The sequence below is a fragment of the Montipora foliosa genome, chromosome 1 (assembly GCF_036669935.1).
Source record: "Montipora foliosa isolate CH-2021 chromosome 1, ASM3666993v2, whole genome shotgun sequence".
In the NCBI taxonomy this organism is placed as follows: Eukaryota; Metazoa; Cnidaria; class Anthozoa; order Scleractinia; family Acroporidae; genus Montipora; species Montipora foliosa.
The window spans coordinates 56,969,525-56,984,164 of NC_090869.1; the positions used below are offsets into that span (position 1 = coordinate 56,969,525).

General features: G+C 40.6%; 1 protein-coding gene across 1 annotated transcript in view; it reads right to left on the minus strand.

Annotated features, from left to right (window-relative positions):
* The window catches only part of LOC138002430 (uncharacterized), a gene marked incomplete at its 5' end in the record, with an annotated part of 94,244 nt that overhangs the window by 22,259 nt on the left and 57,345 nt on the right, over window positions 1-14,640 (minus strand). The window contains 12 exons of the mRNA XM_068848472.1: window positions 466-660; window positions 2,056-2,253; window positions 3,012-3,137; window positions 3,903-4,025; window positions 5,661-5,795; window positions 7,023-7,154; window positions 8,538-8,777; window positions 10,214-10,387; window positions 11,213-11,326; window positions 11,426-11,531; window positions 12,548-12,740; window positions 13,847-13,979. Coding sequence (XP_068704573.1) covers window positions 466-660; window positions 2,056-2,253; window positions 3,012-3,137; window positions 3,903-4,025; window positions 5,661-5,795; window positions 7,023-7,154; window positions 8,538-8,777; window positions 10,214-10,387; window positions 11,213-11,326; window positions 11,426-11,531; window positions 12,548-12,740; window positions 13,847-13,979 — 1,869 coding nt within the window. The remainder of the gene's footprint in view (window positions 1-465; window positions 661-2,055; window positions 2,254-3,011; window positions 3,138-3,902; window positions 4,026-5,660; window positions 5,796-7,022; window positions 7,155-8,537; window positions 8,778-10,213; window positions 10,388-11,212; window positions 11,327-11,425; window positions 11,532-12,547; window positions 12,741-13,846; window positions 13,980-14,640) is intronic.

Genomic DNA, 14,640 nt, shown 5'->3' on the forward strand with positions numbered 1-14,640 from the left:
AATACTCCAGTTTATGGATGAAAACTTGGGAGCTAACAACCCTTTAAAGTTCAAGATCAAAAGGCAGGAAACGACTAAAAATCTCAATCGTCATAAACTTGCACGCGCAATATTACCGGGGGGGGGGGGGAATGGCTACTATTCTGAACGAAAAAGAGTAGAGACTTCGCCTGTTTATCGAACTTTGGGACCTCAACTTTAAAAGGAGGCCAAGAGAGTGTTAGCTTACCTTCACTGCCCATCCCAAAAAAAAAGAGCGTAAAACCCAGCCATCTGTCAACACTCATTATTTTTTACGGACAAGGAATATGATAATAACTCAAAAGTCATGTCAAGGATTGTGGCAGTTTCAAACAGTTGTAAAGAGCGACGAAGCTAAATTCTTACCGCAATGTAATGCTACTGAGCAGCTGCTATGTTCACTAAAGTGCTACAAGATGGTGGCTGTTGTTAAACGATTCTTACCTCTTACGCAAGACAGTGGAGCGATATCAGTCCAACTTGTGTCGTTCTGACACGTGGTGTAGCGAGGACCACTCAGTTCATATCCATCACCACAGTAGAAGACACATCGTGTGCCATACTCCACGTCTGCTTGAGAACACGATGCAGGGACGACGCTGACATCGCTGGGTGGAGACAAACGCGGGCAAACAACCGCTGTAGAGAGAAAGGTTAATTCATACAAATTGATAGTAACATCTGTAGTCCCGAAAGAAGCGTCTTTGTGACAGAAAAAAGGAGTAGATTGCATGCACTGCTAACCTCGATTTCTGGCACCGTACTATAAGGTAACGCTCCTTTTGAAAACCAACAACAGCGACGCTGATAATCTCAAAAGTTAAATGGAGCAAAAATAACGGTTCTCCATTTCTTGCACGTACGTTTTACATCTGGAATATTAATTTGACGTTCTCGCCCTGATAACGAGACATTCAGGAACAAAAACGGGAGGAACGGTGTCCGGGAACTACTGTACAGTGTTGAAACTGGGAGATTTGACGATGTGAGCTCCCGTTTTACATGAAGCTTGACATTGGGTAGTTTCAAGTTCCAGGCAAGGATGAGACAAATTTCATGCTTTTCTAAAAGAAGCAGCCGACCGTTTGCCGTTTCACGTAAACTAGATGCTGAATCTCTCAGATGAATCTGGCTAATCCTAACTCTCGACTCATCTGCGCATTTTTGAAAATATGGATGAAGAGTGGTTGTCACCGACAACAATCGCACTTTGCGACTAACTACGTCCCTAACAAATGCTACGATCGTTGTCGCTTTGAATCTTTACAGCCCGCAGTTCAAAAGATATGTTTTATTTATTCAGTTTACAATCATTAAATCACCTCGAACTGGATATAGGGAGTACGAACTCGGAACTGACCAGTTCCCATGCAAACGGCTTGATAGCTAAGTTGGTGCAGTGTACCTCAAACGCACCGTCTTGGGGTCGAGTCCCGTGGGCTGGGGATTTCCTCAGTCTTCCTTTGCAACTACTTAAACGCCCGGGGAAACGGTTTTAACATTTGCTTCAACTTCCGTTCGATTTTGCTGAATTATGTTGAACGATGTTGACTGCTGGGGTAGGCGAACAGTTTCAACATCGATTCAACTTCGATTCAACATGTTTCAACACGCGGTTAAAAGTCGAGTCTGAACACGAGTGAATGGTGTTTCTAGTACGAAAAAAAAAAACATGTATGGGAGACTTAGCTGTTAAAAACTATTCTCCTGTAATTTAAATTTTGCCAAACTCAGAACAAAAGAATCCTTTGTTTCGACAGCCAATAGATCTCTGGTTGGTACATTAATGACCATAGGTGACGTAGTGGTGAGTATCGCTATAATACAGAGAGCAGGGCGGAATGTGGAGAGAACCAATCACCATTCAGCGAAATTTGACTATTTCTAAAAGCCTTTTCCCGGCAGGAAACTTGCACTTCAGCCCATAAGTTTTTCCCTTCATTCGCAGTACAAGAGTCCCTCGTATACGATTTATAAGAGACGGCTAGAAGTTTGTTTACTTTGTTTTCCAATCAACGACACAGAACTTCTTACGTCTACAATGAGGCACGCTTCCATTCCACAATCCATCCATCTGACATTGGAGTGAAGGATCTCCGCCGCTCACATAGTGGCCAGAAACGCAACCATAGGTGCAAATAGTGTTACGTCTGATGTTTGCTCGGTCGTCAGCGCAAGTTGCAGGGGTGATGTGACCGCGGAAAGGAGCTTCCAAAGCAGGACAATAGATTTCTAACATACGAAAGAAAGAAAGCAGATTACCAACACTACCAGGAAAACCCTTCATAACACGGCACGACCCCCGAATCCTAAGCCAATTTATCTGGCGACAAAATACGGCCTATAAACTCATCGGACTGTAACAATTTGTCAGTGCGTGATGGCGCCTTAAGAGAAACGCGATTCTTCTTTGCAATCGAACTTGCCCGCTGTCTATGCACTCGACACCGGAAACATTCTTTCGTTTCTATTGTATCTATAAATAAGATCACTTCAGTATGATGTACACGAAAAAATTACTCAGTTCTGATTGGGTTAAAAAGAGTACATGTCTCGTGTCACACGGATGCAGATTTGTAACACGAGTGCAAATTACAAGTACAAGTTTCCAACTTTACAGTTTAATAATTTTTGAACGTTCGTCTTGTAAAACTTCAATTTGACAAACGCTGTAATCTGTTTCAACCGATCAGGTGAATGAACTTTATAGAAAATTAAAGCGCGCGCTATTAAAATTTCACGTGTTTTTGTACATTATTAATACGTAATCACATGAATTCTCCTGAAGTTTTCGAGGTTACAAATTGCACTCACCTTACAGGATTGAGCAAGTTTGATGGTCTAAAAAAATTACTCTTATTTAGTTATTCCAAATTGTACTCGAAATCATGTAATTACCTATTTTAAAATGCACGTAACACGAGAGCGTCTCTCTATCTGTAACCATTATTTTTCTCACTCTCGTAGTCAAAAGGTTCTTTTACACCTACCCTCACAAGCCTTGTCATCTTCCATAAGTCGGTATCCGACATTACAGGAGCAATAGTATCCTCCTTCAAAGTTCGAACAATTCTGTTCACAGTCACCATAGTTCAGTTCAGTACATTCATCGACGTCTGAAGAGAAGACGAAAATCCGATTCAGTGTACCAAGCACCCTGCGAGCAGAGCCTCCTTTTGTCTTTTTCTTTACTGAGGAGGAGAAAAGTAGGCTCTGCCCGAATCGTGTCAACTCTTTGAAGCCGCCGCAGCCCGAACTTCTGGACTAGTCAATCTTGTTTTCTCTCGTCAAACCGGTTTTTCCAGTGCGAGCGTCCGTTTAGTGACAAAACCGATGGTTATAATTGAGCCCGCTGTACCATGAAAAACCAAGATGGCGACGAGATCTGGCATATTAGGCTTGGGTTCGAGACTGTATCCTGGCAACATGCAGCGCATATTCAATAAAGATCTTACTCGATTCAAGCAGAGCCTTTCTCGAGAACGCCAAAATCGAGCAAGCAAAAGAAAGGCTCTGCTAGCAGGGTGTGTACCAAGGGCACGAAGCCTAAATTTTACCAGGGGGTTGATTGGAATGATGAATGCGCACTACTCTTCCTATCAAACCTTCGTTTGTAGTCAACTAGTAAAAGCCAAACTGTGGTCGAAAACAACCAGTTCAGTGTAGCGTGAAAAATATGAAAGCCAACCTTGAACGCAATTTTTTTGTTTCAAAGCACGCAATCTTTGACCAAAACATTGACAAGACCCACCTTAAATAATGGATGTCGCCTGAAATGGAGTTCGTTTAATGGGCGTTTTGAGGCAGTTTATTGTGAGAATATTTGAGGTTTTTAGCTGTATATAACAAGCAGCGTTGTGATGGGAACGAACGAGCCCTACCTTCACATCCCCTTGAATCACTTTTAAGTTTGTAGCCTGCTCTGCAATCACAGTTGAAGCTTCCACCGGTGTTGTTACACACATGTTCACATCCAGCGTTATTCAAGTTACATTCGTTGAAATCTGAAAGAACAGGCAGTTGAATGAATATCTTTGAGGATAAAATAATGTTTGTTAATGAAGGTGATGTAAATTGAAAGCGCTCCGAAAAACATAAAATTCAACCGGCAGATTGACCGTCACTCTTTAGCTAAAGCTATTTTAAATTCATACTTAACGGGGATAATTTCTAAACTAGTGGTAATCATGGATTAGTGTAAGGTGCGTTCGAGATCTAGTAATAGAATATATTTTTAATTACACTGAGTGCCCAGGAATATTCAGGGTATGTGGACTTGTGTGGTGCTTTCAGGCAGAGTTATAAGGCACTCGTATGAAATCGACGCAAGTGGTCAACCAGTCCAAGACCAACCGCACGTAGAACGATGAACCAATCATAATTCAATGTAACTTGCTCAAAGCTCACAGGGAAATACGCAGGTACAAGTCATAATTGTTTTTGGTTTTGCTTCTCATTGGTTGAAAAAGTGAAGCGCGAGATTTCAGAGCCAATCGCCTGGCAAAGAAATGACACTGTGATCATTTTCAAGACTGAAGTGAAAACCCCTTAAAAATTGCTCGGTTACTGAGATGGAAAATTTTCAGAGTCATCATCGTGGACATTTTAGCCCGCCGCAGAGATGGTCAAGAATGATACAGTGCAAACCAAACCAAACCAAACATAGGTAATTAGAAAGAGCTCCACCTTGCTACCTTTCAGTGTATGGCGCGTCTGAATCTGACCTCCATACAGTTCAGAATTTTTAGATAGGTGCCATAAGCGTCGTTATATTTCTGCTCCAATAAACATTAAGGACCTTATGCATAGACAGGATAAAAAAAAACTATTAAGTTTGACTAAAGAATTGGAACAAAATCCGCTAAATGAGGTTTTATCAAAGTAAAAACACTAGGACCGTAACTTACGTCGCAAGAGATACGTCTACATCAAATTAACACGAAACGCTTAAAGAACACATTTGGAAATTGACGTGTTTTCAACTATAACATTTTATGATTGTTAATTACCAACTGCTACAGCTTTCATTGTACTTGTACTTTGCACTTATAGTTTTCCTTTTTTAGTTACGTCCATTTCATTTTGTATTATCGTATTTTTACTTGTAACATAAAATATGTGTCATTTGTCTTATGCGGAATAAAGACGATTATTATAATTGAACTTTATTCAAGTATCAACTGTAATTATCGCTGGCGCACTAATTGGGAACATTGTGCAGAAATCGTTTGGTTTTTGAGGAGTGGGGACAACCGTAATACCCAGAGAAAAACCTCTCGAAGTCAAGAAGAGAACCAACGAACTCAACCCACGAGTGACGACAAGTCTGGGAATCGAACCCCAGCCATACTGATGGGAAGCGACTGCTCTTACCAATGTGCCATCATTAGCTCTTGTTTGCATGTAGTTGCATGTAAAGAAGTTTGATAAGAAATATTTTAAACCCACCCGATTTCAAGCGACCGATTCGGACTTGTTGCTAGCCGTTGAATCTATCAATAAACTGATCTCTTAATTCTTGATAGAACCTTCCTTTCATTTTATTCCCCTTTTTCTGTCAAGCGAAACTTTGTTTTGACGCTAATTTATGATAATGTGGAATTTAGAAAATGGCTGAAGGCCAAAAAGTGCATTTTTACCTTCGCAATCTGTTTCACTATTCTCCTTAAGTTCGTATCCCTGTTTACATGCGCAGTGGTAACTTCCGGGTGTGTTGATACAGACGCCATTCACAATATCACAGCCTCCATAGTTGACCTGGCATTCATCCTTGTCTGGAAATTAAAACCGAACAAAGTCACGAAACAGCTACGACAGGGAATAAATTCAGGCTTCTCTCCTAAACACTAGCTGAATCGAACCAATGTATGTACTCAAACGCTACGGGTTTATTTAAGATTCATGGATTAAATTAAGAAACTACAGCGGCTGCGTCTGAGGCACAGAATATACTACCGCTCTTCGTGCGGCAAGCAAATTAGTACATTTCTTTGCCGCATTCTGAAAAACAACACCGTGAAATAACATGAGCATACAACTGTAAATCGTTTATTCGCACTCTTTTCACGTCAAAACCGTGTCTACCAATCCAGTCATATATAGTTTCATTTCTCCTACAGAACATTCGTTCTGGTATATCTCGTCCTTATCTTTGTGTCTAAACGAATAGTGATCAGTTTCCTTGTAGAAATCTACATAAGGTTCAACATGTAAAAAAGTAACATCTGCCAACAATCGCCATTTTCCAGTGATAACAAGTTAATTTCTTTAAGCGGCCAGTAGAGCAGTCCCCCAGTCTTAAGATAAATTTAGTTGCCCTTTTTTAACCTTCTCCAACTTACAAATAAATAAATAAATAAAATGAAGACTTCAAGAAAATCGTGATGATTAGTGATGACTTATACTTCGAGAAACTACAATGCAAAATATTCTTAGCTTGTGTCTATGGGCTTCCAATTCCACGTGCATGTGCAGGTTAATAACACAAGGAATAATGCGCTAAGAATTGTCAGGTCTAAACTACGGAGTCAAAATTTGGACTGTCGAGTGTCACGCAAGAGAGATACTACATGCGCAAAAAAATGTCATGATCACCATGTGGTCATGGATAACTAACCATTCCCGAACAAGTGCTTAGGTTTAAATAGTGCAGATCCAGTCCCTAACGCTAGAAATAGCATACTTAGCGCGCATAGAACGACTGGTTTTCGTCTGCTTTTTTGGCGCTAGAGTTGTCTGCAACGTGTTTGAGTTTGCAATAAGTCCCACTTGACGGATCAATTTCAGCCGCAACCTTTATCGGAGGTTGAAACTTATGGCCACTCTCGTTAAACTTATGTGTTCGAGAATGATTAAAAAGTCATTACCACAAGGAGTTCTTGGAGTACTGTGATTGGTACAGTACCTGTCCATTGCAAATCAGCTGACAACTCTTATGAGAGTTACATTTTATAAGCACAACTACAGGCACTTAAAATAATATACAGATTTATTTAACTTACCAATACAGGTTTTCCCATCATAAGCGAGAACGAAACCAGGCCAGCATCCGCACTTGACCTGGAGATTGCACAAGTTATAGCAAACTTGTTCACATCCTCCGTTTTCAAGCTGACACAGATCTGCCAAGGAGCCTAAATCACGAAAAAAGGGCTTACGAGAAGTGAAGATAACTGAATCTTTAAGCCCATTCATTTTTAAACAATTATGTTCACCTCAGCATTGGTTGATGGTTAAGACAACGTGTTAAAGGACAAAAGCCACACATTTGCTTTCACCTTGACTTATTATACTTTTCTTCGAAATTCCCACGTTAAAAAAAAAATCAGTATCTCGTTTCCGTCAAAACAACAGCTTGTTTTCCTTTCTTTGCCTGATTGAGCAATAAGCCAGTTGCTCCTTTTATACACCCGTGCTGCCTTTCAGATTAACTTTGATGAATATCATCTGTAGTTAACGTCGCAAGACATGAATTCGAAGACTTCGGGAGGATACAATCGTGCCGTGCAACAACGAGAATAGTTGATCATAATTGTATTTCACCACAATAAATACCACCACACTTTCTAAGACATTACGAGAGACCAACTTAGGAAACAATCCGGAGATTTTTTTGTGCTGAGAGCAAATTTCCTCCACCCAAGACGCCGCTATTCCTTCCGGCGTTCAGTGCGTAGGGGTGACGACCTCTGGCCGCCTTCGATTACATTCACAAACATTGTATTTCTGAGACTTAAGAGCTGGCCAGGCCCCAGTTGTTTAAACGATGGATAGTGCTATCCGCCGGATAAATCCCTATCCACTGGATAACTCAATTGGTTTTGCTAGTGTTTATCCGCTGGATAGTGATTTATCGGGTGGATAGCGCTATCCATCTTTTGAACAACTGGGGCCAGATCTAGTCTTTTTAGGTGCTGAGCGAAAGACGCTCTCCTTTAGATACGAGAATATTTAACAATCATTCCATTAGCGCGCGTTGGATATGAGATGGCAAATAGCCTACGAGGCGCGTAGCGCCGAGTTGGTTGTAACCAGTCTCATATCCAACAAGCGCGAATGGAATAATCGTTATATTAAATTCCTTAAACTCTAGAAGTTTGGAAGTACGAAATACGAGCGAAAAAAGGGAGAAAATCTTAGCGAAATCGAAAAAACCTGATGAATATGCGATGTTGTGTAATACCTTGTGGTCAGACAGACGCACGCTCATCACAAAAACATTTCTTACCTTTTCGCGTACTTCTAAGCTTCGAAATTGATCCAAACTTTCCACAAAAACGTTTTTCTTTTGCTTTGTACCAACATAAATTTCGCTTTCTGGCGTAATTTTTTTTAGTTTAGCAACGCTAAGCGCAATCATTTATCATATAAGGTCAAACTAAGGTGAATGATCTGATAACTGAGATTGAGTGAACCAATAAGAGCACGCGAAATGCATTATCCGAGGTTGTGAATTTAATAATAAAGGATATAACACAAGTTGCCTTTTCTTGACTGCGCATGACCTCACTCCTTACCTACTCTCGAGTAAACCATTACTTCACACATGGTAAGAAACCCTTCACCAAACATTTGCACTGAAACGTATCTTCCCGGGATGGGTGGATTGCATGAAAGTTGCAAAGCCGCTCCCTGGCCCACTGATGTCACTCGGTCAGAGCATGTGGGATTCTGCAGGTTATCGGTGTTGACACCAATTCTCACGTCGAAATTCTTCAGCCTCTCGTAGTAGTCAAACCGATTTATGACGGTGACGTCTGCCAAGGTGAAATAACAACAACTTTATTCGTACCCAACAACTTGCATGTGATCACATGTGAATACAGGCTGCCCGCAATAGCCATGGAGGGGCTAAAAAGATAGGGCAGCCATACTTAAGTGATTAATTATGAGTATCACACACTTACACACAACTAAACAAAACATAAAGTGAAAAAATAAAATAAAAGAGCAAGAAGAATAACCGCAAAAGAATGCTAAGGATGTCAGAAGTAGACAGGGGAATGCAATGTTGATAAATTCTTCAACTAGTATATTTCAAGAACAGCCATCTTGAAACGTTTTAAAAGGAATGAGGACTTTGTGATCTCATCATTTATGTTGTTCCACAATCGAGCACTCTGAGACTTTCAGTTCACCCCGTGAAAATTCCATAATTTGTTCTGGCTATTGGAATAGCACAAGTAATTCTGCAGGACAACCTACTGTTACAACTCTATGTTCCTAACAGGATTGAAAAAGGGATCGAAAGCAAAAAAGAAATTTTCGAAGTTAAAGTCAAATACATAACCTCGCATGGTTCGATATCACCGGAAACTGTACATAGGCTAATAGCCTCGTGCCAGGTTTGTGACCTAAGTTCGAAATGTTGCGCTGCGGTGCTTTCAAGTCTTGTTTTTTTTACATTTCATAATCGCCACACAAGTAATGAACATTTAAACGCTATAAATTTGTTAGTCTATTAGTCGTCTTAATTTCTTGACTTTGAATGTTGGATAGCATTTGCTAGCAAACAAGTACTTTGAGGGATTTGGAGCGAAAGCATTTGTAGTTTCCACTTCAGTTCCTTTAGGTATGCTCCAAATATGACAGAGAAATCGAAGATCTCAACCTTATTATCAATTTTTCGAGTGACTCTTAATGACTTTAAGCAGTCTGTTTCCATCGTCGACGACCGAAATGCGTGGGAAGACAAAGAAGAGACTACAGAAAACGACGAGGGACGGATCCGATTCTTATATTTCGGGCGTCGGGATTAAGATTCGGATCCGTCCATCGTCCTCGAATCTAGGATTTGCCGAGGAAATCATGAAATAAAACTTGGAAATCTGTTGTTTCGCATTATAATAGACTGTTATCTTTGGCAATTTGCTTTTATATTTAATTTGTGAAAGCCACTTCATGCACTAAACTGTTTAATTTTTTGAAGGCAAAGCATGAACGTGAAGCATTCATCCGAGATAACCACAAAAATTCCCGGCTAGGACAATAGGCAAAGACTAGTGCGCGTGAAGACGTTTCGCAGCCATACTTGTTCACTGAATAAATGAAGGAGGACTGCATGAAAGTATCGAGCTCAAGTTGATTCCTCGATCCAAAAGATAGCCACCCTCTCTACACTTTTACCTCCATCCAACATCTGTAACGGGAAACAAAAAGAAAATCTGGTCATAGGTACATACTTCTTACACACCTGTTACAATGTACTCTCTTCCAAGATCAACTCTCCACCATGGATTGGTCTCTTTCCTAGTGTGTGTACAAGTTTTGCTGCTGTAGTAAGGGTTAAGGATCTCGTCCACAGCTCGACTACTAAAACCATTGTAATCTGTACTTGATTGCACTGTTGATTTCTTGTAAGCAAGATCTGCAAAAGTAGGAAGAAGAGACTGTTTATTAATCCATGCAGAGTAGACTCTTTATTTCCAAGACCTTGTCTTGGTTGGCGACCCTATCCTCGTGAGCTGATGAAGACTTTTAGTGCGAGACAACCCAGAACGCATCCCGTTGGAATATCTTAATCGCCTTTTTCAATCGCCGATCTGCAAGTTATATAACTTGAAAAAATTCTGGCATATAGTGGGGTTAAGGCAGCGGGGTGGGGGCAGAGTATAAGGGCACCTTTGATTCAGACAATTTGAATCCCTTCATCTATTTTGAACCCATTTGCTACGGGAATCGGATGTGAATGCTCTTCGGGATAAAGAAGTACACAATGCTCAATTGATATATTCGAATTTAACTGTTAGACTAAAATCATTACCGTTACGATCTAAGGCATTAAGTAAAAAAAGTCTTTTTTTTTATTCCCTAGAACATCGAGATTATATGCATCAAAGTAGAGATATTCGTGTGTCTCAGACGATTACGTGCACTGATGGGAGACAGTCACATAATGTTGCGAGGTATGCTCCAAGAAAGAAGCCTCACGGCAGAACATTCAGAAAATTTCCTGCAGCGTGACAAGCTGTGTTGCAGAAAAAAACACTCTTGTTAAGTTCTGCGACAGAAGACCTTAACGAAATAAAGGCAATAATTAATTCGTTCTCTCTAATAGGCCACCTGAAACCAGTTCCTTTTCTCTTAGCTAGTACATAGATGACTTACAAGAGGAATGTGAATGAACTTAGTACATTGAGCAACTGAGCAAAAAGAAAAGAGAGTGACTCAAAATGAAGTCTGTATGACTTACTCTTGTCATACTTGGAACAAATACTAGCTGCAATCTCGTTCACCACCTCAAACCTCTGATCAACTCTTGCCTGATCAAAATAGGTACATTTTTCCAGATGGACATACGGATCAGCTGTAGGCATAAAGTGAAATATGGATTACTGGAATGTTCGGAGACACCAATGATGGCTAAAAAAATATTTACAATGAAAACCTCAAAGCCAAATCGTACTTGGTATGAAGTTGAATTTAAGGTGTTCCTTGAATGTCAGTGATACGGCTGTGTTTTCGCAATCGCTGTGCAGCACTATCTCATCGTTGTTTGCTGGTAACGTAACCTAACCAATAAAATTGATTTATCAGTAGTCTTTAATTTCATGGGGAAAGACTATCAATGATCTTACTTCACAGAGCATATATTTTTTAATGGAAGTAAGCGCACCACTTAAGATTAAGGGTGCGTTCGATTGACCGCATTCCGGAGTAGTAATACATGGAATACAGGTTAGAAATCCTTCGTTTTTACGGAGATTCACACTAAAATTGTCAAACACCGCTAGAATGCTATTTTAAACATATCTAAAATTGTTCTTGCTGCCTCAAAACGCTACACATACCTTTTTAAATCATCACTCCATTGATTCTTATTCCGGAATAGCGTCAATTGAACGCACCTTAAGTGTCATTCTAACCGTGGCGTCAGCCATTCGCGATCAGCAGGTGACGTCACGTTTATTGCAAACGAGAGCAAATGGGAATGAGTTTGCAAATACCAAATCTGAAAAATTCGGTTTTAAAGACGAATACCGAAAGCTAATAAAAGAAAAACTGCAATAGACACCAAATCCGAAAAACCGCAGATCTGATAACCCCACCTCGAAGACACCTGATTCCGGCCGCAACTATGAAATCTGAGATTCCCTCCCCTTAAAGACAGCCAGAATGCGAAATCCGGTGGAAATCACAATGAACCTTAAACAAGCCGTCTTAGTAACATCTTCTATAGGGTGAGCGGCCCTAAAATAATGCGACATGCAGGGCCCGGTTGTTCGAAAGCCGATTAACTTAACCCAGGATTAGCGTAAACTTTGGTTTCATTTTTTAAACTTTTGAGTAAAAGTTTCTTTTGCTTATTTTTGTTTTTCAAGAATAACTTCTTTCAATGTATAATTTTGCCAAATTTCAGCGCTGGAACAAATTCTTTGAAGTAGAGAAATAAACTCCTTGGTTAAATTTTAATCTGGGATTAGCGTTAATCGGCTTTTGAACAACCGAGCCCAGATTGCTTGTTTTCACCCCTCGTGATATCTAGTTATTAGTGTCGAGTGTAAAGAAATTTAACGGAATCAATTACCCTTGATTTGGTAACGATGCACTTCTTGCTTCCCACATGCTGCAGCGATCCACCAGCGGTAAAACTAAACTGATGTCCTCCACAAGTTGAGTACAAACCGAGCGCAACATTTTCTGCAACTGTCGTCACTGGACGCACGCATTTACCACTCTTGGTGTGCATCAGACTACCGCCATCTAATTTAAATTCCAGGCTACAAAAAAGGCAATAAATCATTTATCGCCAAACTTAGGTCGAAGTTATGATCCGCGTTGTTCAGTTCATCAACAAAAGTCCCCAGAACTTTCATCTAAACTACTCCCTTCACTCTCGCTACTAATAAAAATGTTTGACGCAACAGAACAACTGCATGAATGACCTATTGCCACGTAATTGGTCAGATTGCCGAGCTATTTTCCAGCATAACGTTTTGTACAAATAGACAATTTTCCAGCGCTGATGGGGACTTGGCCAATTTGTGTAAGTCTTACTCTTCGGTAATAGATTACGTTCAACCAAGAGTTCGCACTCTGGAAGTTGAGCTGGAAAAAAAGGAGCCATAACCGAGAAATTGAGGATAACTAGATATTTGAATACCGCATCAAGAGCAAATTTGGTTACTTTACCATTTGGCGGGCCGTACTCTAGCCTGAATTGCAGACGTCTCTTTTCTTCTAGTCGGCTAGTAGGTTACTAAAAAGCACGGCTGAAATTCGGGTTAGCCGAACTGAACAATACGACCCGAATTATAAAATAACGCATCATTGCACACGTACCATTCAAAAGAAGGACTAAGGTCAAATGTTGGTGCTGCAGGCAATACATTCTTTTTAGCAGTGCAGTTATAGGTTCTTCTGGCGGTGCGTGCGACCTTTTCGCGACCATATCGGTTGCCTCTATTCTCCTTATGTCTTCAAAAGTAATGCATTATAAAGTACGAAACGTGCAAGTTAACTTGAAGTTGCTTGTCTCCTAAATAAATTTAAATTTCACGCATCCAGAAAACAAGGGCATCTTCTTTTCAAAGATGGCTTTGCAAGTTCGAAAAAATAAGTTCAGTTCAGGATTTTCCGCTCTGAATTGGTTGGTAAAAATTAAGCAGAAAGAACAACGAGATAAATGGTTCCTATCCCTTTGCAAAGGAACAGAGGACTTTTTTCCGTCCCGCAACGTGACCATGATTGCCTGTAGTCCAGTCAAGAAGTGGATCAGGAGCTCAGCGATTCCGCAAGCGGGCATTGTTTGGCCGACGGAATGAAGACGCAAATCGTACCTTGTAACTACTGTAAACGGTGGAATAGACTTTTTTCTGATACTCACCGACTCAAGCTACATCCAGTATAAATCACCATCCTAGTGCCATCAGGTACATTATCCCCTCCGCCAACCGGATGAATGCATTTCAGTGAGCCAAGATGAACCAAGGATCCCGGACCATTCACACTTGTTGTACCTTAAAAGGAAACCACAAAATGTTGTATAATCAAGTGTAATATGACAAACAAAAAGCAAATACATGTCGTGATATCGGACGTCAACACACAAAAATCTTTATTGTTTACAAACAATTTTGATATGCAAATTTGACAACCACCGGACGAAAGAAGACATTGTTTCAACAGCTAGGAACCTCTGATTGGCATATTAACAAAAATGCGTGACTTCCCGCTAAACATCGCTACAACGGGACCTCTGCCGCTGTCAGTCTGTACTTGCGTTCACCCATTTACCCCAAGCCACGTAGCCAATCCGTTTCTCCAAAAGAAAATGGTGGGGGAAGGAGGATGGGGGGGATGGGGGGCTTTCAGGAACGACGATGGCTACAGCAACGCAACATAACTGTAATATTATTGGTTAACTGGCGTGGGAATCAATGATCGTGCTGTACGTACGTGCGGCACACTTTTTTTGTTCATTTCTAAGGATCTGACGACAACGTGAGTATACAACAATCAAGATACCTAATACACGAAAGGCAAATGCTGGTTTGAACTGCGGTCAGAAGCACGTGAAGAAATTGGCACTAAACCGGCATGGCAGGGTTTATTGGTTCAAGCCCCATTTACGCCTAAATGTGTGCGGCTTTCCTTTCGATACTGCTTCAGTAACGTCAA